The following is a 26,057-nucleotide window of genomic DNA, read 5'->3' on the forward strand; positions in this document are numbered from 1 at the left end:
CCGGCCCTTCCGTGAGATAGAAACCCACTCAACCTTACTATCCAGTACGGCAATTTTGATAGGTCAACTGCGAATTGACGCTAAGGTAAGTGCTAAAATCCGTACCAGAATCCGGTTATGATCACGACTGGAAAATAGCGCCGGTCCTCAATTGAAGCGTAATTGAAACCCAATTGAAGCGTAATTGAAACGGTTGACCAAAGCTCACTACACCAAATGTGCCCACATTAATAATCCCGGGAAAACCGCTCGACCAAGCTGGGATGCCAACGTCGTCAAGGCCACTAGACCATTGTATGACCAGGGAGATGGCGCATCTGCAAGTGCACTGCATGAAAAATGTGTGGCTATGCGGCTGGCAAGACAAAAATAGACTTTGCCGGGCCCGGGAATCTGAGACGCGGTGTCCTTTTTTTGATGGCGCGCGGAAAAAGAAGGGACCCTTTTGAGACCCCCTGGGGCGACTTGTACGTACGTTGCCAGCACATCACATCCAAGTCAATCGAAAACCAATCTCCACGTCGACCAACTATCTTCCGGCGGGAGTCACATTATTTATTTTTGAAAAAGACAGCTGTTGACACACAACAATGGCTTCTGCCACTGCTTCTGGTGTGAAACGAGAAGGCGATGAGCTCCGTCAGCGAGGTGGGCCTCGAGGAGCAGCCCCGATGCCGTCGTACATGACGCAGAGCGAAGAAGACGACAAGAAGAAGGGAGCGCCAGACGGCTCTTTGATCAATGACCTGTCCAAGCTCGAGTCGTGGGCAGCGCCGCTGCTGTTCACCGCGTTGGCTCTGTTCACGCGGTTATACCAGATTGGCAAGTCCAAGAACGTTACGTGGGACGAGGCGCACTTTGGCAAGTTTGGCTCGCACTACCTCAAGCGCGAATACTACTTTGACGTGCACCCGCCGCTCGGCAAGATGCTTGTGGGCCTATCTGGGTACATTGCCGGGTACAATGGCTCGTTTGGGTTTGAGTCTGGCACCCCGTATCCCGAGTACCTGGACTTCACGACGATGCGAGTCTTCAACGCCATGTTCAACGTGCTGTGTGTGCCGGTCGCGTACTTCACAGCCAAGAACCTGGGCCTGTCGCGGCCGGCGGTGTGGCTTGTTTCGCTCATGATTCTGCTTGAGCATTCGTACATCACGCTGGGCAAGTTCATTCTGCTCGACTCGATGCTGGCGCTCTTCACGTTCACGACGATGCTCGGCCTCACGGCGTTCCACAAGCAACAGCGAAACTCGTTCTCGCCGCGGTGGTGGGCGACCCTGCTTCTCACAGGCCTCTCGATTGGCTGCGTGTGCAGCGTCAAGATGGTGGGCCTCTTTGTGACCGCCGTCGTGGGTGTCTACACCGTTGCCGACCTGTGGATCAAGTTTGGCGACACCAAGATGCCGTTTAAGCGGTACTTTGCCCACTGGCTCGCGCGGATCGTTGGGTTCATCATTGTGCCTGCCCTTGTGTTTATGGCCTCGTTTAAGATGCACTTTATAATTCTCAACCACACGGGACCCGGCGATGCCAACATGAGCTCTCTTTTCCAGGCGAATCTCATTGGCAACAGCATTGAGGGCGGTCCTGTTGATATTGCGTACGGCTCCAAGATCACTCTCAAGAACCAGGGCCTCAATGGCGGCCTCTTGCACTCGCACGTTCAGGTCTTCCCAGAAGGCTCTGAACAGCAGCAGGTGACGACGTACCACCACAAGGATCTGAACAACGAGTGGATAATCGAGCACAGGCGCCCCGACGATTACTACAGCCCTGAGGAGGAGCTGGGGTACATTGCCGACGGCGACGTCATTCGATTCTACCACCCATCTACGGGCCGAAACCTGCACTCACATCAGATCCCAGCGCCATTGACCAAGAAGAAGTACGAGGTGTCGTGCTACGGTAACATGACTCTTGGCGACGAGAAGGACAATTGGATTGTTGAGATTGTGGAGAACCTGAGCAAGGAGAACAAGAGCCGAGTGCACCCACTGAGTACGTCCATTCGATTGCGACACCAGGCGATGGGATGCTACCTCTCTGGTGAGGGCAACAACTTGCCGCCATGGGGATTCCGACAGGGCGAGGTGACGTGCGATCCGAGCCCCATGCGCCGCGACAAGCGAACGTGGTGGAACGTTGAGAACCACTGGAACGACCGAATGGACAGCGCAGCGAACCGAACCCTGCCCAAGTCCCACTTCCTGCGGGACTTTGTGCAGCTCAACTTTGCCATGATGGCCTCTAACAATGCATTGGTGCCTGACCCAGACAAACAGGACGACCTTGCTTCCCAGGCATGGGAATGGCCAATTCTTCACGTCGGCTTGCGACTGTGTGGCTGGGGCTCCGACAATGTGCGATACTTCCTGCTCGGACACCCAACCACTACGTGGATGAGCACTGCTGGTCTCGGCCTGTTTGGCATTATGACTCTGCTCTACATTTGCCGATGGCAGCGACAGTATGTCGACTTTAACAACAGGGAGATTGAGCACTACGCCATTGCCGGCATTATCCCGGCGCTGGGCTGGTTCTTCCATTACCTGCCGTTTGTGGTCATGGGCCGAGTCAAATATGTGCACCACTACCTGCCAGCGCTCTACTTTGCCATTCTCGTGTTTGCCTTTTTGGTTGACCACGCGACGAAGCGGTGGGCGAACAAGTGGGTATCTGGCTTGGTCTATCTGGGCCTCTACGCGCTGACTATTGGCATCTTTATTCTGTTTGCGCCGATCTCCTTTGGCATGACTGGCGACCCTGCTGACTACAGCTACCTCAACTGGTTCAGCACTTGGCGAATCTCATAATTGTACAGAATATATAAACATTTAATATAATTTGATAATATAAGTTAACTGTTATTGTACAATCGAAGAACCCAGGCTGCAATTGATTACGAGCTAGACCTTGATGTAGCCCCCCGTAGCTGGGGAACTTCCCTAGATCCCTTTACCACCCGGCGAATTGAAAGCGAGCTTCATTAGCGCCTAAAATGACATTAAAAATGGTCCTTTAATTATGGGGTTGGGCCATATCGAGTTTTTGCGGTAATGAATGTCCTATAAAGATGTACGAAGGGCATGGCCCAAAAACTATTTATGTGAACGACGTTTTTGTTGCTGCCGTGAATGACGTCTTAAAGAATTTCGCTGTAGTCGCCATTGAACAGTCGGCACGCTCGGTCCTTGCACAGGAACGCTTGCAATGGACCGTCGCCGTGTTGTTTGAAAAGTCCCTCGTAGACAGTATTTTCGAGGCCCTTGAAAAACTCAATGGACTGCGGGTTGAGCTGAACAATGGTGATGTTGGGCATTGGGTTTGAACGGATAAGCTCGTTGATTTCGCTGCCGCCCTTAGACTCGTCTCCGACGAGAATAAGAGACCCCATGCCGTCGAGCTCGGCAAGAACTGGGCCCATCATGCTTAGATAGCCAAACGGCTGCGCCGCAAGATCCTTGCCATAGCAATTGAGCACCCCCTGCGCCTTGATCTCGTACTTCATGTCGCCCAGCATACTAAACAGCCGGAACAGGTTTGTGGCAGAAACACCGTTGGGGCTTGGTTCCGCCGAGTCGAATCCCACCTTGGGCCGGAAGATGAGTTCGGTAGCGTTCTCCTCTTCGACCGAGAAGAACCCACCGCTCTGCGAGTCCCAAAACAGCCTGACCTGGGTGTCCTGGAGGTCTCTGGCCCACCCGAGGTACTCAGTATCGAAAGTCGCCTCGTACAGATTGAGCAAACCCTGAATCAGATACGCGTAGTCCTCGTTCATGCCGTTGGTGTTGGCTCCGGCAATTCTTCGCAGGGATTTGGTCTTGGAGTCGTAGCAGTTTTCGCGAATGAACTGGGCGGCCTTAACGGCGGCATCCAGCGCCTCAGAGTCCTGCAGAACGGTACCAGCTCGCGCCAGGGCGCCAATGGCCAGCCCATTCCACGCGGTGACAATCTTGTTGTCGACTTCCGGCGGCGTGCGGTTCTGCTCCCGGTAGGCCAGCAGCCACTTCCGCGCATTATCAATGGCCTCGACTACCTCCGACTCGGGCTTGCCAAACGCCTTGGCCACTTCTGCGACGGTCGATGCCTCGTGGAGCACGTTCTGCAGCACCAACTCGTGGTGCACGTCAAACTGCGCGTCGACGTTGCCCTTGTCGTGGACCCCCCAGAACATGGCCGCCATGTCGGCGACGCCGAACTTGGAAGTGTTATGCTTGATAACATCGTTCAGCTCCTTGGCGGTCCACACATAGTAGGCGCCCTCCGAGTGGTGTCCGCTGGCGTTGACCGAGTCTGCGTCGACCGCCGAGAAGAACCCGCCGGTGGGCGAGCTCAGCAGACCGGTGCGCAAAAACTGGACAATGTCGGCGGCGTAGTACTCAGCGAAGCCATTGCGGGCCTTGTCGGCCAAAAAAGCGTCGAGGTAGGCCTCCAGCAGTAGCGCCTGATCATAAAGCATCTTCTCAAAATGCGGCAGGTTCCAGTCCTCCGTGACGCTGTATCGCGAGAATCCGTGCCCGATCTGGTCCTTGATACCGCCCTGGCCCATTTTGAGCAGCGTGAACGCCGCCTTGTGCGCCAGTGCCTCCTTGTCCTTGAAGCGCTTATGGAACTTGAGAAAGAAGGACAGGTTGTGAGCCATGGCGAACTTGGGCGCGTGCGCGAACCCGCCGTTTACGGGATCAAAGGTCGTCGTGAAGTGCTCTGCAACGTCCTCGAGCAGCCCGTGCGTGAACTCGGCCGACTCGGGCTCACTCTGCGCCTTGACCAGTTGCCGCAATTGGTCCGCAATTGAGCTCGCAGACTTACGGCACTTATCACGGTCGTTCTGCCACACCTCCTGGACCCCTTTGAGCACGTCTTCGAAGAAGGCGCCGCGTTGGTGTTCCTTGGCGACCTGCGGCCCGGCCCAGTAGGTGCCGCCAAAGATGGGCTCCAGCGTGTCGGGCACCAGAAAAACGTTGAGGGGCCAGCCCCCCTGGCCCGTCGTCGCCTGGAGGAACATCATGTAGACAGCGTCCACGTCGGGGCGCTCCTCACGGTCGACCTTGATGGGGATGAAGTTCTTATTGAGTATGTCGGCGATGCGCTGGTCCGAGAAGCTCTCCTTGTTCATAACGTGGCACCAGTGGCACGTGTGATACCCTATCGATAGGAATACGGGCTTCTGCTCTTTGGTTGCCCTTTGGAGAGTCTCTTCGGTCCACTGCTGCCATGCTACGGGGTTCGTCTGGTGCGCTCGCAGGTACGGACTTGAGGCCGACGCGAGGCGGTTCTCGAGCGTCGAGTACATCCTCCGCGTTATCCGTCTCCACATGCGTACTATGCTTAATTGGTTATATTCGATTGGCTATAGTGCTGGATTGGCTGTTAGTGAGTAGAGTGTTGTGATTCACAAAGGCCAATTTGTGGTGGGGTCAACGATGGAATAGATCGGTCATATCGTCGTTCGCGGCCGCAAAGGGGCCCCGGAATAACTACCAGTGTTTAACCTATGCAGTAAGAGTAGGCCATGGCAGGCATTGATATTCTGTGCATTAATATAATTGAATTGGTTACCAAGTTTCTTCCGTGTAGCTTCTCTACTATTATGCCTACATTTCAAAGGCATTCCCGCTGAAGCGCGATTTCTATTGACTTTTATGAGACGTGAGACGCCGCACGCCGCACATCTTATAGCGGAGCCGTTACAGGAAACGTGCAGATTGCATCACTTGGCCAAGGCCGAGCATATTAATGAATGAATGAAATGTGTCGGATACCAAACTTCCCATAGGATTCGCTTCGCGATGATATATAAGTAACCGGTCATCCACCGGTGGTAATAAGAGATGTTAAAAATGAATTGAATGTTTACAAAACCCTTCAAGTGATGTTTTTGGAGAGGCTGGCGTATAACATCGCGTAGTTACCTACCCAACAAGTAAGCCCGAATCAGTATATATTCCCGATTGAGAACGGTGCGGGTATCAACCATGTAGTAGTACTATAAGCATTGATCATTACCAACTGATATGGCTGCATCGGTTAGCTGATTGGTTCTCGTGCGAAGTATGCTTCTGGTAGTGCAGTGAATTGGTGATACTGCGTAAGTGTAGTGACTAGCTGATTTGTTATTGTGCGAAGGTTGCTTCTGATTGGCTGGTTGTACAGTGAATTGTTGATAATGCGTAGGTGTATGTGATTAGCTGATTTATAAAGATTGATGATTTGCGGTCGCGATGGAGTAGATGCGGATCGTCTTATCGTCGCTCGCGGCAGCAAGGCTTCCCGGACTGTTAGGCCGCCACGCGAGGCGGTTGATGCGGGCGACGGGCTGCTGGGGCGGTGGAATTGGGCCCAGGGGTTCGACGGTGAGGCTCGAAGAGACCCAGAACAAAGCTATAGCGCCTGAGTCAGTGCCTGCCGCCAGGACTCGAGTGATGGGGTTGAACGCCAGGCTAGTGACCGGCTCTGAGTGCTTCATCGTCGCATGTTCGGCCCATTCATTGGTGGTGGAGTCCTGGCGCCACACTTTGATGGCCTTATCTCGACCAGCTGTGATGAAAGCATTGCCCTCGGGGAGCCAGACGCAGTCCCAGATGATCCGGGTATGGGCTTTACTGTTAGATACAGCCATTTCATAGTTGTCGCCCTCGTTGTTCTTCTTCCACAGCGCCCAGGTCCGGTCTCGCGACACCGACAGCAGTAACTGGTCGTCCGGAGAGAATTCCAGCCGGGTAATGGTTAGGGAGTGGAATTGAAGCGGGTTAGGTAGCTGGAGCCACGTAGTAGTGTCGTAGAGTCTAATGACCGCATGCTTCTCAGTGTTTGCCTTGCAGCTCGTTGCAAGGAACCGTCCGTCGTGTGATATGTCCAGGTTCGTCACCTCGTAGCCGTGTCCGTAGAGCTTGTCCACTTCTGGCCACAGCGTGTGCCGCTGGAGATGGTCCTCGAGGGGCGGGTGGTTCAGCTGTGACAGCAGTTCGTAAGCACTCTGCGACGGCGCCTCGTCGTTTTCATTCTCATCATCCTCTTCATCAGCCACTCCTACTACTGTGGTGTTTTCCTCCTGTTTATTAGATAGTCCAAGTGCTGGTACGATGCCGGACTCGGGCAGCTTGTCGGTGGTGGCGGCAATACCGCACACCGTTTCAAGCAGCTGTGCAATGCCCCGCGGTTCGTCAAACACGCGCAAAGTCTTCTCGTCTCCGGCGCTGACAAACCGCGACGCGGTGACAGGCTTGACCGAGATCATGTCGTATCCGTGGATCTGTGGCCGGGCCATCTCATGCCATTTCCCATCTCCCTTCGTCCACGGGGCATACAGCCGTGTAGTCTGGTCAAGCGAAGTAGCTAGCAGATACTCTCCATTGCTTCCTCCCCACGCGACGTCAGTGACCTCTTTGGCAGGCCCTGTGACTCCAAGTTCTGAAACCCAGCTCTCGTCGTCAGTCTTGCGCCACAGTCGCCACGAACCCGTCTTTCCGATCGCTGCAACATGGTCAACGCCCCCAATGGGAGCCCACAGTGCGTTCCAAAACCCGCCCGACGCGCCAGTGGCCGTGCTGGCACCTTTAATGCTAACATCCCCCAGCCGCGTTGTGCACACCCACACGCCAGAGCTTTCGTCCGGGTTCCACACCATAGCGGACGAGTCCGCCGACGAAGAGAGCAGCTCCAGCCGCTCCGGGTGCCAGTGCACGGCAAACACCCAGTCGTCATGGCCCATGATGAGCGCCTCAAACGTCACCGAGTATTCGCCACGGCACACATAGTACGGCTTGTTTGCCAGCATAACCCCCTCATTCTCGGTATCCTTGGAAGTTCGTCCCCCAATTGTGCTCACATCGCCGCGGTGGACTCGCCACAGCCGGATATAGCGGTCTTGGCTCGCGCTGGCCAGCAGAACGTCGCCGTCGTTCGTCTCCTTAAACGCGAGCCCCCGGACCCAATTCTCGTGACCCTCCAAACGCGCCTCCAATGCAACCGCGCCAATTGATCCGACCAGCACGAAAATCTTGTTCTGCGTGCCCCCAGCGGCGACAAGGTACTGGCCGTTGCCCAGCCGGTGGACCGCCAGGCACATTGCGTAGAACGTAGCCGCATCAGGGCGCACTTCCTGCGCTAACTCGAACTTGTCGTCTTCATACTTGTAGAAGAACATGCTCCCAGCCGCTGTTGCAACGGCGACGACCAGTTCATCCGCCGCGTCACCATGGCACGCCAGAGCCGTCACAGCTCGATCCAGGCCCACAGTAGTCACAACTCGGGCTTTGTTAACTCCACCCGCCAAGTCCCAAAACACCACCCGGCCCTCACTGCCTCCAGTCACCATGAACCGCCCCCGGGCCCCGAATCGCACCTCGGTCACGGCCTTGGCGTGGTCCGCCGCTCGCGAGAGCTCGACTGATCCGCTCCTATAAAAGGCCACATTCACGCCAGCACCAAACGCAATAGCTGCATGCTCGGGGCTGTAGTCGCTCGCTCCGGGGTGTCGGTTAGCCCCCACCGATACGAACTCTGTGCTTATCTCCATTGGCCTCTGCCTGGAAGTCGCTTGCCCAGTAAATGTCGTCGACTGAAAAATCACCTTGCGCACGCGGCATACACAGCCGTACAGTGCGGCGCAAGCCGTGCACAGCCGTACAATGTGGCTCGCGCCGCATCGCACGGCTGTGTAGCCCGCCGCAACGGGCTCATGCGACTAACTGATGAGTCCAATTGGGGGACCAGTCTCCTAAAACCACTGGGGCTCTACTTCGCGGAGATACGGGGGTTTGGGGGCTAGCCCCCAAGTTAATTGAAGAGGAGCATTGAATCGCGGAAACTTGGATAGAAAAAATACATTAAATTACAAAAAGCTTTTTTTAGTCGAATCGGTCAGTAATACAGCCGGAAGATGCGTCGGAAACAAGCTTGGCGTACTTGGCCAAGGTACCCCGAGTGTATCGTGGCGGTGGTGGAGTCCATTTCTTTCGTCGCTCAGCGACGATCTTGTCGTCCACAAGGAGATCAATCTTGGAGTTCTCGGCGTCAATGACGATCTCATCGCCGTCCTTAACGAGCGCAATCGGACCGCCCTCATAGGCCTCTGGCACAATGTGGCCAATCAAGAAACCGTGGGAACCACCAGAGAATCGGCCGTCGGTGAGCAAAGCCACATCCTTGCCGAGACCGTAGCCCATGAGCGCCGAAGACGGCTTTAGCATCTCTGGCATACCGGGGCCGCCCTTTGGACCCTCATATCGGATAATGACAACGGTCTTCTCGCCCTTCTTGATCTCGCCGTCCTCGAGCGCCTTGATGAATGCATCCTCCTCGTCGAACACTCGGGCCTTGCCATGGAACCGCGTACCCTCCTTGCCGGTGATCTTGCCGACGGCGCCGCCTGGCGCAAGCGAGCCTCGCAGAATCTGGAGATGACCGGTAGGCTTGAGCGGTTTGCTAAGCGGAGCAAAGATCTCCTGCTCCTTGGGCATGTCTGGGTACACCTCAACGGTCTCCTTGAGAGTCTTGCCCATGACGGTCATGGTGGAGCCATCAATGATGCCCTCGCCAATGAGCCACTTGACGACGGACGGCGTGCCGCCGCAGTGAGTGTGCAGGTCAGCCATGACGAACTTGCCAGATGGCTTGAAGTCGGCAAGCAGCGGCGTCGTATCGGAGATTCGCTGGAAGTCGTCGATGGTGAGCTCGACGCCGCACGAGTGCGCGATGGCAATCAAGTGCAGCACGGCATTGGTCGAACCACCAGTGATGATGATATATGCAATGGCGTTCTCAAACGCCTTCTTGGTCATGATATCCCGCGGCCTGATGTCATTGGCAAGCAGGTTCTTCATGACGGGGCCAATGTCCTGGCACTCCTTGAACTTCTCCGGCGAAGCAGCCAGGAAGGAAGAGGAGCCCGGCAGAGTCATACCCATTACTTCGGCGGCAGAGGCCATCGTGTTGGCGGTGTACATACCGCCGCAGGCGCCAGAGCCTGGGCACGCGTGTCTGATGATGTCGGCTCGCGTCGGCTCGTCGATCTGGCCCGAAATGTACTGGCCGTACGCCTGGAAGGCCGTGACAAGATCAATATCGCCCTTCGGAGAGGCCTCGCCCTGGCAGTGGCCCGGCCGGATGGTACCGCCGTAGAGCATGATAGATGGACGGTTGAATCGGCCCATGGCCATCAGCACACCTGGCATGTTCTTATCGCAGCCCGGGATGGAGACGTTACCGTCGTAGTGCTGGCCCATCGTCGTCGTTTCAACAGAGTCGGCAATGATCTCTCGCGACTGGAGTGAGTACCGCATACCCCAGGTACCCATAGAGATACCGTCGCTGACACCGATTGTGTTGAACTGCATTCCCTTGATGCCGATGTCCTCGAGGCCCTTGGCGACTCGGAAGTTGAGGTCGAGCAGGTGATTGTTGCAAGGGTTGCCCGACCACCACACGGACGAGACGCCGACCTGGGGCTTCGAAAGGTCCTCCTCGGTGAAGCCGGTAGCGTAGAGCATGGCCTGGGACGCGCCCTGGGACTTGGGCTGCGTGATCTTCTTGGAGTAGGCATTGAGCTCGTGCTTGGTGAACTTCTGAAGGGCCTCTCTCGACGTCGAGAAGGCCCGCTTTTGACTATATCTCAACATGGCGAGATTCGAATTGGCTTGGTCGCTTAGGCAGGGTGTGTCAAGACGGTATAAATACGCCCAATTCCAATGGCCTGTCCACTTTCCAGCTATCGATATGAGTCAACCCCGTTTAAGGCTCACCCCCCCCCCCCATAATCAGAATGGGCGATGTGGTGATTGGTGGGACTACGCCGATCGCTGCCCGGTATCGGCCCCCCTCGCCTATGTCCACCTTGTTGCGCGCGCGAAACGTCGAACAACGGTTGTCGACTGCACCTACTTGCTGTAGCGCTCACCTGGGGTGCAATTGGCTAGTTCGAAGGACCTCGCCAGAAAGCTCGTCCGGCAACTGAGGGACTATCGTCTCAGTATTCTCGCAGGGGTCTAATACGTAAAAGAGGATTTGTGAGCGTTCCGCAATTTGCTTGGAGGCATTTGGAAGGCATTCTGAGAAATACTGCTACCTTGCAGTCTCGCGTATTTTATAGGCCAGATGTCGTATCATAAGTACAGTACCGCGGTACAATGTAGCGTTATTGCCTAATAGTTTTAGCCGCGGAGTACTGTAGCTTCTATCAATTCTATCTTGAGTTCTGGCAAGCTCCATCTTTAGTAGTGGGAAATTCCATCTTGTAGTGAACAGGTCCAAGATTTTTGATATCCTTGGCAGGATAAATTTTTTTATATGGGATAAACACTATATGTAGGTACAGGTAATTCAAGATCATGTATCCACCTTAGCGGCGATATTCACAATCTGCTGAATTACTATTTTGCTCCACTGGGCCATTATTTTGCGCCCTTTTATATACTAATGCCCTAATGGTCAGACATCGGTAGAGATCGCAGTTCATCGAGCGCCAAGTTACTCACTTGGTTAAATGGTACCCCTTTAAAGCGAGGAAGCACATCAATTCGTCTTCTTTCTCATCTGCTTCACTTAGCTGGTCTATTCCACCGGTGCTAGAGTCTAAACCGACGAATTTTGACCCACAATATTCCACAGTTTGAGGAGAAGGTTGACGTAACACTGGGCAGGATGTCGAGTCTAGATATTTCATTTCCACGAAAAAGTGGGCGAAGACTACAAACGCTACGAACGTGCATTAGTACGCCAGATGAACAAACAGGGCATGTACTTCTTTTATACACGAACTGACAGAATTGTGGAGAACGTGGCAGCGTTTTGGAAGTTAATCGGATCTCTGATTGTTTGAATAAGGGCCCCCACAGCAGTAGCGCTGTAACCGCACATTACGTAGTACCGATAATTCACATACAGTAGCTCAATATACAAGTACACAGATTATAATGTACGGTAATGGAAGCAAAAAGAACTATAGCATCCATCAAGTCGTGGGTAATACAATGATTAGGTATAGCTTACTACCACCTGTGGGCAGTCTATATTAGAGTCAATCCCACGTTAACTCTTAGGTTAAGATCTAGGGCTCTCCAGCATGATATCTTGCCTTGCATCTAACGGCTGGTGCACTGTTCCGGCAGCGCATAAACTTGTGAAATGTAGGTGAAACGGTCGTTCTGAAAAATTATTACCCCAATTAGTGGCCATTCGTCGAGATAGTCCGTCTGTGCCGAGCAGCAAAGCTTTCTACGCGTGTAGTAGTGCTGCTGCGGCGCAATTGAAATTGCTATATTACTGCTCAAATAGGAAAGAATATTTCGGTTCTTCCGGCTAATTCACCTCACCATGACGGAGTACCTCGCGGCTCTCTACGTCCGGATGCGCTACGAACCCCCGCGTGCTTCTGCCACAGAATCCACTAGAAGTTTAAAAATTCTAGACAGCAGAGACCCCTCTGGCCCCTATCATGTCGTGGTCTACCGCTCATTAGCACAGTACATGATCAGGTTGCGCAAGCCGATCGCTCTAACTTTGCGTGAATTACGCATCCCTATGCAACTACAAATATCGTCTGCCCCGCTTGATTTTCGAGTGCTCGACAGACGGGAAAAAAGTGGGCAATATGGCGTCGTTTTTCCGATGGTACAATTCGAAGCTGGTCTCTAATCCATTAACTACCAATGCTATTTCCACAGCAGTAAGTGTCGCCCTGGCAGCTAACTTGAAGTGCTAACTCGGAAATAACAGACTCTATTCGGGTTAGGCGACGTGATTGCGCAAACCATCACTATCCAGAAAAGTGCGAAGGACTTGTCTTTTGACTATGCTCGTACTGCTCGAGCCTGCACATACGGCGGCATAATCTTCGCGCCGATTGTGACAAGGTGGTACCCACTTATCAGCAAAATCAAGTCGCCGAACCCAGTGGTCCAAGGTATCAAGCGAGCCACTGTCGACCAGTTAGTGTTTGCGCCGCTGGGTATACCACTCTACTTCACCTGTATTGGCATCATGGAGGGCAGATCTGCTGAGGGAGTTGTCGAGCACGTCAAGGCGAACTGGCTCTCCACGTTACTGGTCAACTGGACCGTGTGGCCAGCGTTTCAGCTGCTCAACTTTACCTACGTTCCACTGAACTACCGACTTTTGGCCGTTAATCTCGTCTCAATTGCCTGGAACGCATTCCTCTCGCTTAAAAATGCATCTAATTAGACCATTAGACAACGCCATCAATCATTATGACCTTCACTAAAGGCTCTTTGAGGGGCCAGCCCCTCAAACGCTCCGTAGCTCTGCTTCGCGGAGGTTATAATAGCAACGAATCTATTTTTCGCCAAATAACACTAATCTAAATGACATGATATACCTATGAACAGTTAGCACTCGTCAATTCCAAGTCCAAGCAAAAGTAGAATGGTCACTTTTTGATTCAGAGTAGCGATTCATTTTTGTTTCTCCAGCGTTTAGTCGGAAACAGCTTCTAGTTGATAATTGTTTAGGCATGTATCATCATAGAAAAAAAACTAACCACCTTTTGCTCGAACTGCTTCTAATAGAAAAACTTACCATTTTGGCCGCTAGAAAATAAAAAAAAAAGAAGTCTAAAATTCTGCGCTCTTGTCGACTTTTATACGTGCGTGGGAATTTTTTTTTTCAGCTCTGTATATTACGGTCTGGTAAGATTATTACGCACAGGCGCCAGAACGCTGCTGAAGGCTGCCAAAAGCTGGGTACACTGTACACTGTACGTACATAGAACATATTCGTTGATGTTAGCCGTATCTGTGATTGCCTAGCACCTAAGGTGGGGCTCAATTCTTTTAACTGTAATGGCAAGTCCACCTAATTTTCGTCTCCTCTTTATTACCTTCTTGACTAGGCAATGGTAGATGAGCAAGCACACTATCTAGTGCGGGGACCTGGGGTTATCACTTCAGGGAACAGATTTGCAGCGCAACAGGATTTTGGCTTCCATTAGCTTAGCAGGAGTATGAATGCGAAGAGTAATTCACAACGCAGTCACAATGGAAACCACTTTCTGATAATTGGCAGGACCCATATTCAACAGATACCCCACTGGTATAACTTTTAGTAAATGACAATTATGATAGAAGAGGGAAAGGCAGATGGTAAGGCAATTGGTATTAATACTGCGGGCCCAACAGGCAGCGAGCTTTTATGTACCTGTACAGGTGTTGCACTTTCCAATATAAAACTGCGCTTTAGAGTCAAGACTATATTTCTGAAGTATCAGCTAATTGATGGAGATGCAGCGGGACTAAGCATATTCCCGAGTCCTGAACTCCATCACAACAGGTAATATCGCCGAGTTGAAGTGTGAATGCGCAAAATGGTGTTGCAATTAGTTACGGTGTACGCATACATTATGAGTCCGAAGCGCAGCTTGAAACTGGAAGTCGTCAAATGCCATATGCTAGGACTATAAACGGTATTTTTATTCGTGAAGCTAATTAATCACCAGTCAACGTATAGATGAGGCAAGAGTTACAGCTACAGTATAATTTTTTTCCATGGTTGTTAAAGCCATGTGAAACGTGAGTACTCCATATTTAGAAACCCTACCAGGCCGGTTACGTTAACAGCTCTATACTAGCGGTCGAGATCATGCGTCACTCTTAACAGGGAACTTAAGGTTGCCAACTATCCGTACTCATAGCCGAGATGCCTAATTGGCGAACTTTTAGCATGAAAGCCAGGACAACCAGTGAACACCGGCCTCGAAATGATCAACGATGAGCAGTTGATTTCTCGATTGCTATGACTGTGAGCCGTACGCTACCCCACACTACTGCCCCATACAAGGCTGGTGGGCAGTCTTATCTGAGCTCATTTGCTTCAAACATGACCGGTGGTTGAGTGATTCTCCGAGACAGGACGAAATGTGATTACAATATCTGCTATACGTGCAGCAGTTCTTTGGCTAGGGTGGGCCGATTTATGATTGGCGCATAGAGAACAGAAGGCACCGGCGGACTGGGAAATGTAACGCATGGACCATGGTACTGTAACAACCCCTGCAGTCAATCGAATTGTGCTTTTATGCGTAGAGTTTCTTATAGATTTACCGGGGATATACTAATATATGCTTATGGTTTGTTAAGGAGCTCGGGTTGCGTCGTCATGCATGGAAGCCCATACGAACGCAGCAACATACAGAGTGACGGCGAATGGATGCGTCATGTAATGCGCTATGCAATTCTATGACACAATATTATCCAAGCTATGCACGTACACTGTAGTTCTACACGTACAACCTGAAGCAGGATAGCAATAGCTAGCTACGGCTACAGTACTGTAGTGATACTGTAATATTGCATCAATCTTTGCTTTGGTTAACCCATCTGGCTATACACGTTGGTCCTCTAATAATACGTATTAGACTCCGATATTATATTTCATTGTGTAACAAAGTGCCCCCCGGTACAACTTGTACTGCTGCGACATCTAACATGTTAGGGGTTATCAACAACGGCATGCTGCTATTGCACTACGTAACCATGGTGGTACTAGCATTATTATGTTACTGGTGTTAACAGGCTCTACCAGTTTTACACCTTACCCAATCCAAACATTCAAACCAGTCAAAAAGACAATTTATCATATTGGGTACCGTAGTACCTTACTGGGGCCCCAGACAGGTCCCAGCAATTAGGTAACGCATCAATTAATTCTGACACCTCCCTATAATCAGGTCATCCGCTGATGATACTGCAGCCTAATTATTTGACGCCTTATCATCGCTAATGCAGTCGCCGGCCGGGACCCCCGCCTCCCACTACACCTTCGTAGTTAACCCACTAGAGGACTTGTCTCCAAACCTTAAACCTTGCCGTCGCCACTTTTGATTATCCGCACATTACGGTATAGGGGCCCCAGCACAACCGGATGACATCGCCGCATCATACCACAACCATCTTCAACTGATCAATGGCGTCCGGTGACGAATTGCAGTAAAGTGCGATGCGATGACGTAAAGTCCTGTCTCTCATCTCTGCGCGGAGTGTGTCCAAGCAAGTAAACGAGGGCCCGTGGGGCGTTCTTCGGGTGTCTCACCCCGGCACATTCCACGCTTGCTCACGCACGCCAAAAAGGAACCCGCCCCCCTCCATCCCCCCCTTCTCATCCCCTACTGCTGACCGAGGAGCGAGGTACCAGCCTTGAGAAGCACAAATATCCTATGGAAATACGGAAAAATCACAAAAAGCGGTGCACATAACATAGTGGAGGGAAATAGGCTGAAGAAATTGGGCGGGATGGCAGGGCAGCCCCCGGCGCGACCCGAGAGCAATTGGGATCCTTTATTTTCTCAAATGGGCAACCGTAAACAGGGGCGGGTTGCTTTTTACGGCTGAGGGCCCTTTATTAGCATATGCGGCGCAGATTGTTTTCGGAGGCTAAACAAGGCTCCCCCGGTATATAAGAAGAATACAAGGCCCACTGCCTCCCCCAGCCAACTTGCATTTACCAGTGTGATAAATTGTAAGCGGAACCGAAATAATGCACCGAACATACTCTCTACGACAGTCGCGGGCGCCCACTGCGGCGCAATTGCAGTCTCCGCCGCCGCCCCCTTCGTCGACCAAGTCGGGGCGGTTCTTTGGCAAGGGCTCCATCTCGCACACGTTCCGGCGTACTGCGGCGGGCTCGTTTGGCCCGGAATTGTCGCGTAAGCTGGCTGCGCTCGTCAAGATGGAGAAGAACGTGATGCGATCGATCGAGTCAGTTGCCCGGGAGCGCCGGGAGGTGGCCAAGCAGCTGTCGCTGTGGGGCGAGGAAGGCGACGACGACGTTTCGGACGTGACGGACCGACTGGGCGTGCTCATTTACGAGATTGGCGAGCTCGAGGACCAGTTTATCGACAAGTACGACCAGTACCGAATCACGCTCAAGTCGATTCGAAACATTGAGGCCTCTGTGCAGCCGTCGCGGGACCGGAAGCAGAAGATTACCGACCAGATTGCACAGCTCAAGTACAAGGAGCCAAACTCGCCCAAGATCATTGTGCTCGAGCAGGAGCTGGTTCGAGCCGAGGCGGAAAGCTTGGTTGCCGAGGCTCAATTGAGCAATATTACGCGAGAGAAGCTCAAGGCCGCCTTCAACTACCAGTTTGACGCTATGCGGGAGCACTCTGAGAAACTGGCGCTCATTGCCGGCTACGGCAAGGCGTTGCTCGAGCTACTCGACGACACACCAGTGACTCCAGGCGAGACTCGACCAGCCTATGACGGCTATGAGGCGTCGAAGCAGATTATTATTGATGCTGAGAACGCCCTGGCCAACTGGACTCTGGACCAGGCCGCTGTCAAGCCAAGTTTGTCGATCCGACGAGCTACTTCCGAGGGGTACGAAGACATTGACGACTCGCGGGAAGAGGCGCACCATGAGTGGGATGTGGACGCCCAGGATGATGTAGCCGAGCCTGTCACGAAGGAGCAGGAGAAGGTTACTGTTTAGAGTTGCTGAATTTTCTGCTTTTGATTAATTTGTAATTATTCTTTTTCCTCGACTAATTTGCCTTTTGGTTTTGGTACGTATTTATTAATACTAATCGTATTTCTACTGCTATGATTTCTGGGTACGCACACTATCTAGGCTATCTTTGCTAGAAACGTCAATTATCTGAATCAATGTGCCGGAAGAAGAACCAACGTAGAAGCGCTTACATGGTAGCGCCAATGTAAAAACTTCCATTTACTGGGGTAGAACCAATGTACGTAGCGTCAATTACTAAGAATACTGCAGCACCATTCTTTGAAGTGGACCGTTACGCAGTGGCAGTGACTGACCCGCTTGTCAATGCCAGACAGTTAACGGTGTGAATTCTTTAATTTCTTCGATTGCGGAAGACCATTGAGTTCGCCAACAGTAATCAGTAATCAGTTTATTCTCACTTGTTCCTGTTTGATCCTCAGGGGGTACCCAGTCCTATGGCGCGATTGTACCAGTGTGGAACGAATTGACACGAAAGTGAAGCTGTTAGGGTATGAATTACCGGTAACATTTAGCGGTGTATGAATCTTAAGGGGGACTCTAGCCTCAGGATCACCAAAAGACCTTGGCAGATTGGTTATTACTACAATTATTTCGAGGCACTGTTGCCAATTCCAAATGTTGTAGCGTCGTCGAATTCGATTAAAAAATAACAAACCGGTACATGCTTTGAGTTGTACCTGGAAATAGGTACAATGAGCAATTCGATTAGCTCGACTACGATACTAGCGCATGATATAGCACACTCCTGCTAAGCCAATTGACATGACAAACTCCGCGGAGCGGAGCCATGGGGGTCTGGGGGCTGGCGCCCAGGATTCAAAGAAACACCATAGTACCATAGAGGAGTTTATTTTCAGGTTAGAGAGACGGGTCCGGCGTTCCGTCACACACACCTCAGCCATGCCAGTGTAAGTTGAGCTCCCCTTGAGGACTTGGTAGATTTTAACATGATGGTAGGAGGAGGTACCTGACGCTCTCCTCGATTAATGCCGTAGTAGAACTGCGCGTGTTTCTTGAAGACGGTGCCGTCGAGCAGATCTCCGAGGGCCGGTCGCAGAGGCGCGATACGCTGTCGACGACGAACCTCGTGGCCCGGCTGTCGCAGTCCCAGATCACCGCCGTGCTCAATGCAGTCGTAGAGCCCCTCAAGACGTACTGCCTGAAGGTGATCCAGGAGCCAGAGCCCGTCGGGACGACAATTGAGGAAAACGGGTGGGCTGTGCGTGTCGAGCCCGTAGACTACCCGATTAGATCGATCCTCCGCCGCCAGCTGGGCATCGACAACTCTACGCTGGAAGAAGTTGATGAGCTAGAAGAGGACCGGAAGATCAGGCTCATTGCCAGCTACAAGCCTACTGGAGTTATCCTGAGATGCAACCTTTTCGTCCTTGGTCGCAGACAAGAGTGATAACCTCAAAACCCTCCGTAGCGACGCGGCGCGTTGTTAACGGTAAATTGATTAAATTAAATAAATTATTACAGATCATCATACCGTCGCTTTTTGCCATGCTTGTCCCCAGACATGTCGACCTTGGCAAGAAGGCGCCGGTAGTCCTCAATTACATTGCTGAGCACTTCGTCCAGCTTGCTGACCCGCTCGTCTTTGGGCAAGTCACGAAGCGCCTCGTAGTTGTGCTGGTACAATCGTCGCTTGACAAACAGCTCATATGCCAACGGGATCGGTCCTTGAATCTTAGACAGCAGGGCCATCTCTACGCACCGATTGAACTGTCGCGGAGCCATCTTCTCCTTGGCACACATCGTCGAAAGCCACTCGGGCTCTATCGACTGGGTAGTGCGCAGCGCAGCGCTCTCCCAGACCTGCCGGCGCGCCAGTCGCGCGAGATCGCACCGGTCCCGCAGGTCGTCAAACCTCTCATTCGGATCCTCAACAGTGACTTCGCGCACGCGATCGTCTTTGAGGAATTCATTGAACAGCGCATCATAAAGACTGCCGCCTACGTTCATCTCCTGGAACGGCGGAAGCACGACGAACTGCGAAATCCGCTTCCTCACAGGCCATTCCTTGCTCATCTCATTGTGGGTCTCGCTGTCCTTATACCAGAAGTAAGGGTACACCGAGCAGAATCCTGCAAAGAATGGCTCCTTGTCTTTGATGTTGTACACCAAGTAGAGCTCCCACTTGTCGTCCTCTTCCTCCAGATAGGACCCGGCCTCGATAAATAAGAGCACAAATATCCTCATCCGGAGGACGAGCTTGCGCGCTTCGCTATAACTCGTCTTGTAGATGACAAATTCCTCGCCGTGCCTCGTGAAATGCGCAATTCGCGTGCCAGGGACCTTGAACTTGACGCGTTCCTTGGCTGCTGCCTTTTTCCATTCCGCCGTGGAGGTGAACGTCTCCTCGGGCAACTTGCCCAGTAAAGTCTTGACCGGGTCGATGACTTCGATCACCGATTTGGTGTCGAGCTGCGCCGAATACTGGCTGGTGATACATGGTAACAGCGTGACGGCATCGAAGTCGATGCGAATGTTGAGGTCTTGATACCCGAAAATCAATTCCTCCTGGCCGAATATTGGGTACGTAAAGACCACTCCAAACTCACGAACGTCATCTTCTTTGCCGTGCAGTGCTAGCGTCAGCGCCTCGTTCGAATTGGTCGTCCACTCGTCCACCCGATCCATCTTCCCCGGTCCAATTTACGCGTAAAGTTCGCTTTGGCCGTGGAAATGGCGACACTTAGTCGTGCCAGCGTAGTATTCGTCACGTAAAGCGTATATATGAGTATGAAAATGTCACTCCTACTCAAATTTAAGGTACCCACTTACGCTGTTGCCCGAGGTATTTGGAGTGAGCATTGACCAGCTATCGGTAGTTCAAAGCAGTTCTCCGTATTGCCTGAATAACTAAATAGATAGATATGGAATAACTTCGCAGTACAACCTGCTACAATATTGTACCATGGTAGCTACAATTACGGGAACCATCACCACATGATGTAGCGTGGGACAGCCGCACGACAAAAAATTGGGGGATTAGCCCAGAATCATCGTTAGTAGTACAATACATAGTACAATACAGAGGCGAGATGGTTTCCGCTACGTTTATCCGAAGGGCGACTTTCCAGGCCAAAAAGTTTATGTCTGAGAAGCAGCGCGAGGCCTACAACAAGACCTGGCGCGGCTGGTACATGAACAACCTGCGAAACCACTCTTTCCTGCTGTTTGGCCTGCCGTTCATCTCGGTGCTCACTGCGGGAGCTTACTTCTTATCGTATTTCACCGCGGTGCGGTACGAGCAGCACGACCGTAAGGTCACTGCCATGTCTGAGGAAGAGGCGCTTGATGTATACAAGAAGCGAAGGAAGGTGGATATGAGAGAAGAGTACTATGTAAGTCATCAAATCATGGTTCCCGCAGTTTATGCATTTTTACTAACTGGTAAATAGCGACTCCAACAAATGGACCTTGATTCCTGGGAACAAGTCCGAGTCCCCCGCTTCGAAGGCGAAAGTGAAAACAAGTGGTAGCATAGCATTAGCATTATTTATTATCAAGTCTCGTCACTTCTCAGTGTGTGTACATAGTATCGTCTAAATGGTTCGTCATCATCTCATGTCTGTATCTTTTTGAATGTTTAACTTTTTTTTTCAATTCTCCGGTCGTATAGCCTTGGCCATGGACTTTTCGCCAAGGTTGACGCCAAACTGGCCCAATAGGTTGAGCTTCTTCTGCACCCAAGATGCCATGATCTTGCCCCGTTGCTTCTCCTGCAGCCTCGACCGCGGCAGGTCCCCGCGACCGACAAACGCGACAATGTCAACAACGAATTGGTGGTCGTTGAGAACCGTATTGACCACCACCGGTACCAAGGAGGCCAGACTGAGGTGCCGTGGCGACGTCACGGGAATCATGCCGTATTGCTGCTGCGACTGGGCAACCTCACACAGTACGATTGTCATGCCGCCCGCCTGGAAAATTGCTGCACCAAGGATGCCTCGATGGGCCCGCTCGATGCTGTTCTCAATGTCAATGGGGAAGTGGTTAAGTCCGAGCACCTCAAACGTCTCGCCAATAGTGCCCAGCACAAAAAGCGTCTGCATTTCAACACTGCCGCTATTATTCGGCAGCTGCTTCGTGACGGTATGCAGGAATCCAAGGTCGCCGGTTCGAACGTACTCGACATCAGCGTTGGTGTCCGCCAACTTGCCGTGGAGCCGCTCCTGGCTGAAGGTATCCTTCGACCGGTAGAACCCTGCCACATTGCCATCGCTGTAGACCCAGATCTCGCCGTACTCGCCAATCTTACAGAGCTGGCACGTCTCCGGGTTGACAATGGCCACCTGCGTGCTCACCGGGACCATTCCCGAGTCGTGGAGATGGAGAGCGTTCGCACAGTTGTCGGGGTTGACCACCGAAATATAGCCCTGTCGCAGGGCAATTGGGTCTAGCCACAAATCAATTGGCTCAAGCGACATGTACGACCGCGTGGTGATTAGCGGATTCAGCGAGTGAGAGTACCCGAGATTAATCGAGCTCGACTCGAGTCCTGTAGCTGAGAAGAGCAGGCGCATCTTTTTCACGAGATCTGTTCGCGGACGGCCGTCACACGATACCATGAGGTTCTTCGTCTCCGCCAAGCTGAATCCCTTGGGCTTCATCATTGCGCACGCGTGGTCAATCATCTGCGGGGTTGCATAGGTATCCTTCACCTTATACCGCGACAAGCTCAGGAAGAACGTCGTAGGATTAGACGCAAAATCAATCGGTGACAGGATCAAGGTCGAGGCACCGAGATACGGACCCATGAGAACCGTGTGGAGGAAGCCGATACCACTGACGCTTCGCACACATCCTACAACGGGCTTAGTGCTAGACATCTGGCACGTCTCCTTTTGGATCTTGCACATGCCCATAATCGTCTGGTGGCTGAGCTGGACCGCTGTCCATTTATGGTCCGCCGTCCAGTAAACCCACACCAGAGCTGCATAGTCTGGCTTGAGCCACGCTGGCTCCACACGGAAGTCTTTCCACGAGTGGTTAGTCAACTTGCACTTGGCGGTGTTGACGGTTAGTGGAATAGTCATCTTCAACACTGAGGCCGTCTGCTTCATATGCTGATGGACTCCCTTCGCCTTGAGAGTGGTCTCAGTGTCGCCATTGACCAAAATGGTGCGAACAGAGTACTCCTTGCACATACTCAAAAAGGTCGGAACATCCTCATTCAGCCGATTAGAATCAATTGGCGACAGGGGAATAACAGTAACGCCAAGCGTCAAACAGGCATAAACGGAAATAACGTATTCTTCGGAATGCGTCATCATGACGACGACAGTATCACCGGCTCGCATTCGGAGCTTGATTTTCAAATGCGCTGCCACGGCTGCAATTTTCTGGTCAAACTTCTTCCAGGAGAGGCCCTTGCTTTCTCTACCTCGAGCATCAATTGTCGAATATGCAAGCTCGTCACTCTGGTGCGATATTCGCCACTGCAGAATCTGAACAATCGAGTCAAAGTCCGAGAGTGGGGCGGCGGTTCTATCGTCAATGACAACATCTCTGAAATCAACGCCAGAATACTGCTGCTCGTCGCCAAGGGACTCGTTACGGATATGCGAGATGGCCGGAGACCAGATACCACCATCTGGATCTGGGCCCATTGGAATTGACCTCAACAAGGCGCTACTCTCGTTGTCCACTAATCCGAATTTGACATACACCGCCGGTAGGGCACCCATGTCGAACCGCCGCTTGCAAAGCATGTTGCCAATCTCCGGACGACCGCTTCTCATAATCCTTGGCAGGCTTTCCGCCGGGGTAATAAGAACGCAATACAGTCGCACCTTGTGGACTTCGTTCAGCACGGCAATAATTCCCTCAGTGATTTCATTGAGCTGCTGCATGCTAGGCCCCCCGACAGCCGGGAACTTAACCTCAGCAATGACGACAGGAAGGTGCTCGCCATTGACGAAAATGTCAAACGCAGAACAGTCGTGCACTTTGTGCATTGCGCGCATAATAGTTTGCACCAAGTGGGCAGTGTAGTGGTACCGGTACTGACTAATGGCGTTGTTGCGCGCATTGCCAACAATACTGTTGGTTTCGCTGATTTCAGACTCAGGCCGCTGTTGTTGCTGCTGTTCTTCGTCGACCTTTTGCCTTAGTCGATCTTCATATAGCCCCAGCACGTAAACCTTACCATTGTAAGTAAAGCCAAGCAGGCCCGTTCGAAGGAATTCCATGTCGACCATGCCGTCATGATCGTAGCAAGTAGCATGGAACACAGTGTCTGTTTCCTTGACCAGCCCCCAGAACCCGCCACTAAGCGATGGGCTATCGATCCAGATTTCTCCCACATCAAGCTCGGGGGACAGAATGCACGTATCGGGGTTGACGACTGCCAAGGTAGCGTCTGGCAGCGGGAAGCCAAACGCCCCTACTCGAATGAACTTCTTCATATCCTCGGTAATGCTGTGGCTCGGGGTAGTGGAAACAATTTTAATTGTATTGGTCGTGAGGGCATCCTTTTCAAGCAGCACTTCGGAAAGATCAAACGGCCCGCCGTTCTCATCCTCCATGGCGCTCTGGTGTAGCGTGCACCCCAGCTTTTCGGCGCCCTTGAGCCAGTCCCGCATGGAGACAACCATGCCTCCGTGCTCATTAAGGGTCAGGAGAGGCGCGACGATTTCGCGCGCGTGTTTGTTGCCCAGTGGCTTGAGCCATCGATCTGCCAGCAGCTCGTGGAACTCCGTGTCGACCGTAAGGGTGTCAATGAGACACCACTCAACGTGGGACAGGTCCACCGGGTGTTTTTTAGAATAGTTCCGCGTTAGATGCGGAAACGCTTGGTAATTGTACACCGCGTTTTTCAACGACGGATAGTCAGACAATATGATATTGGCCCGGTGTCGGCTCACCACGTGCGCATAGAGCCCGCCTACTTCCATGGCGTGCTGCGGCAAGTACACCATGCAATTGCCCGAGTAGACTGTGAGGAGAATGCCGATAATCAGGCCAATGCTCTGGCGGACATCAAGGTTGCACAATACTGTCTTACCTCCGGCCCCTGACGACCGCGCGTCCTTGCCATTGTAGACGGCGCGGCTCTGGAGGATTGCAGTGAGGCAAGTCATTTGGTGCAGGATCGTGCGGTGCGACATGACAACGCCTCGCAGCTCGCCCAGTGGCGACCTGGCAAACTCAATGTACGCCAGGTCGGGGACCTGGAGCGCCGGCAGTTCGGCCTTCTTGTTTGGCGGGTGATAGGACCCAAACTCGTTAGTCTTCCACCATTCGACGCCTTTGGGCCACTGGAGCTTCTGCGCGTTCATCACTCGCTGCATGCTCTTCATATTGGTATCGGTCGTCAGCGCGAGATGGGACTGTGTAGACCCCAAAATGTACGCAATGTCCTTGAATGGCGCATTGGGGCTCACCGGAACCGCAACCACGCCAGCCAAAAAGCACCCGAGCAGAGCAACAGCAAAGTCAATCACCTCCGTCGACTGGTAGAGTAGAGTCACGCGGTCTCCTCGGTACAAGCCAGACTTATCGTGGATCATCTGCGCCACCTTCTCGGCCCGTGACGCGAGCTTGTCCCACGCAATGGCGCTTACTTCCTTGCCTTTATTGTCGAGCACGACAAACGCATTCTGGCGAGAAATGGACTTTCCCCTGTGTCGCAGAATCGAGGGCAGGTTGTCGAACCTTGACATCTGAATTGACTTGTTATGTGGGTCTGATCCCGCTGAATCAGGCAGCTCACGCGGTTCGAGCGGCTTTTGAAGCTTAACGTTGGAGATACTCGCCGCCGCCTCGGCAACAGCCCGTTGAGCATCTACGGTCATCATTCGGTACATGGGCTGCTGGTTTGCCGGAAGCGTGCCTGTCGATTCGGGCGCATTCTGTCCTTCGTACAGGGACCAGGAGTCCGACTCTTGAGGGTATGCATTGCGCTGATAGAAGTCGTTCATTGACGCCATGGACGGCTGGTACCGTAGCTAAAAATATGCCATATGTTAGAATAGTTCTCAATGAGCAATTATCACTTACTGACTGGCCATCTAAGGACGGCCTGTTGCTTAAAGATGGCTGCGGAGCTGCCCCTCCACCATAGGACGAAGAGGCCGTCGTGGAAACGGTTGACAGCGGCGCCAGCTCCTCGGTCGCAGCAGCCTCGCTCAAGATCGCATCCCGCCGCTTGTTATAGCCCTTTGCAGTGATATCGCCATCCTATTCCCGTTGCCGGGCAAACGTTAGCCTTCTCTCAAGTGCGAAATCATCCACCACATACCTCCAATTCCTGTCGCAGCTCGGCGAGCTTAGCAGCAACCCCCTCGGGGAGCCCCTCTGGTATCGATAGATCGACGTTCATGGCCTACTGCGCTCCCGGTCTACTGTATCCCACCTCGACTTCCAGCTGTCCTATCCGGTGTAGCTTATACTGAGCACGGGAGTATTGGAGTTCGGAGGTACCGTGGAGGGTCAAACGGAGTACTCTTGCGTGCGCAGGCTTGCTGGACCAAACCGCCCTAACCTCCGATCATGCCAACCAACGGTCTAAGTGAAGAGATGGTTCTTGAATCTTCCATGTTACTGATTTCGTTACGGAAACT

The 26,057-nt window shown here is 52.5% G+C and overlaps 10 protein-coding genes across 10 annotated transcripts; 5 read left to right on the top strand and 5 right to left on the bottom strand.

Annotated features, from left to right (window-relative positions):
- Positions 1 to 590: 590 nt before the first annotated feature.
- Positions 591 to 2,813, top strand: PMT2 (dolichyl-phosphate-mannose-protein mannosyltransferase PMT2; the record flags this gene model as incomplete). The annotated part of the gene is made up of 1 exon (XM_076685499.1): positions 591 to 2,813. One exon carries the CDS (start codon positions 591 to 593, stop codon positions 2,811 to 2,813), a length of 2,223 nt encoding a protein of 740 aa, XP_076540313.1.
- A 329-nt stretch (positions 2,814 to 3,142) lies between these two features.
- Positions 3,143 to 5,317, bottom strand: TRVA0_025S01684 (thioredoxin domain-containing protein; the record flags this gene model as incomplete). Its single annotated transcript, XM_076685500.1, has 1 exon — positions 3,143 to 5,317. The coding sequence occupies one exon, from the start codon at positions 5,315 to 5,317 to the stop codon at positions 3,143 to 3,145; it is 2,175 nt and encodes a 724-aa protein (XP_076540314.1).
- Positions 5,318 to 6,193: 876 nt separating this feature from the next.
- On the bottom strand, positions 6,194 to 8,518 carry ELP2 (Elongator subunit ELP2; the record flags this gene model as incomplete). Its single annotated transcript, XM_076685501.1, has 1 exon — positions 6,194 to 8,518. The coding sequence occupies one exon, from the start codon at positions 8,516 to 8,518 to the stop codon at positions 6,194 to 6,196; it is 2,325 nt and encodes a 774-aa protein (XP_076540315.1).
- A 331-nt stretch (positions 8,519 to 8,849) lies between these two features.
- ILV3 (dihydroxy-acid dehydratase ILV3) lies at positions 8,850 to 10,619 on the bottom strand (the record flags this gene model as incomplete). Its single annotated transcript, XM_076685502.1, has 1 exon — positions 8,850 to 10,619. One exon carries the CDS (start codon positions 10,617 to 10,619, stop codon positions 8,850 to 8,852), a length of 1,770 nt encoding a protein of 589 aa, XP_076540316.1.
- A 1,970-nt stretch (positions 10,620 to 12,589) lies between these two features.
- On the top strand, positions 12,590 to 13,179 carry SYM1 (ethanol metabolism protein; the record flags this gene model as incomplete). Its single annotated transcript, XM_076685503.1, has 2 exons — positions 12,590 to 12,664; positions 12,715 to 13,179. 2 exons carry the CDS (start codon positions 12,590 to 12,592, stop codon positions 13,177 to 13,179), a joined length of 540 nt encoding a protein of 179 aa, XP_076540317.1.
- Positions 13,180 to 16,485: 3,306 nt separating this feature from the next.
- Positions 16,486 to 17,442, top strand: PIL1 (Eisosome component PIL1/LSP1 family protein; the record flags this gene model as incomplete). Its single annotated transcript, XM_076685504.1, has 1 exon — positions 16,486 to 17,442. One exon carries the CDS (start codon positions 16,486 to 16,488, stop codon positions 17,440 to 17,442), a length of 957 nt encoding a protein of 318 aa, XP_076540318.1.
- Positions 17,443 to 18,381: 939 nt separating this feature from the next.
- On the top strand, positions 18,382 to 18,889 carry TRVA0_025S01794 (uncharacterized protein; the record flags this gene model as incomplete). The annotated part of the gene is made up of 2 exons (XM_076685505.1): positions 18,382 to 18,389; positions 18,439 to 18,889. The coding sequence occupies 2 exons, from the start codon at positions 18,382 to 18,384 to the stop codon at positions 18,887 to 18,889; spliced, it is 459 nt and encodes a 152-aa protein (XP_076540319.1).
- Positions 18,890 to 18,957: 68 nt separating this feature from the next.
- HAT1 (histone acetyltransferase catalytic subunit HAT1) lies at positions 18,958 to 20,127 on the bottom strand (the record flags this gene model as incomplete). The annotated part of the gene is made up of 1 exon (XM_076685506.1): positions 18,958 to 20,127. The coding sequence occupies one exon, from the start codon at positions 20,125 to 20,127 to the stop codon at positions 18,958 to 18,960; it is 1,170 nt and encodes a 389-aa protein (XP_076540320.1).
- A 455-nt stretch (positions 20,128 to 20,582) lies between these two features.
- COX16 (Cox16p) lies at positions 20,583 to 20,972 on the top strand (the record flags this gene model as incomplete). Its single annotated transcript, XM_076685507.1, has 2 exons — positions 20,583 to 20,834; positions 20,892 to 20,972. 2 exons carry the CDS (start codon positions 20,583 to 20,585, stop codon positions 20,970 to 20,972), a joined length of 333 nt encoding a protein of 110 aa, XP_076540321.1.
- Positions 20,973 to 21,092: 120 nt separating this feature from the next.
- On the bottom strand, positions 21,093 to 25,816 carry CMR2 (Cmr2p; the record flags this gene model as incomplete). The annotated part of the gene is made up of 3 exons (XM_076685508.1): positions 21,093 to 25,442; positions 25,495 to 25,674; positions 25,736 to 25,816. The coding sequence occupies 3 exons, from the start codon at positions 25,814 to 25,816 to the stop codon at positions 21,093 to 21,095; spliced, it is 4,611 nt and encodes a 1,536-aa protein (XP_076540322.1).
- Between the last annotated feature and the right edge of the window lie 241 nt (positions 25,817 to 26,057).

Source organism: Trichomonascus vanleenenianus, assembly GCF_965637985.1.
Source record: "Trichomonascus vanleenenianus strain CLIB 3782 genome assembly, contig: TRVA0_025S, whole genome shotgun sequence".
NCBI classification, from domain to species: Eukaryota; Fungi; Ascomycota; class Dipodascomycetes; order Dipodascales; family Trichomonascaceae; genus Blastobotrys; species Blastobotrys vanleenenianus.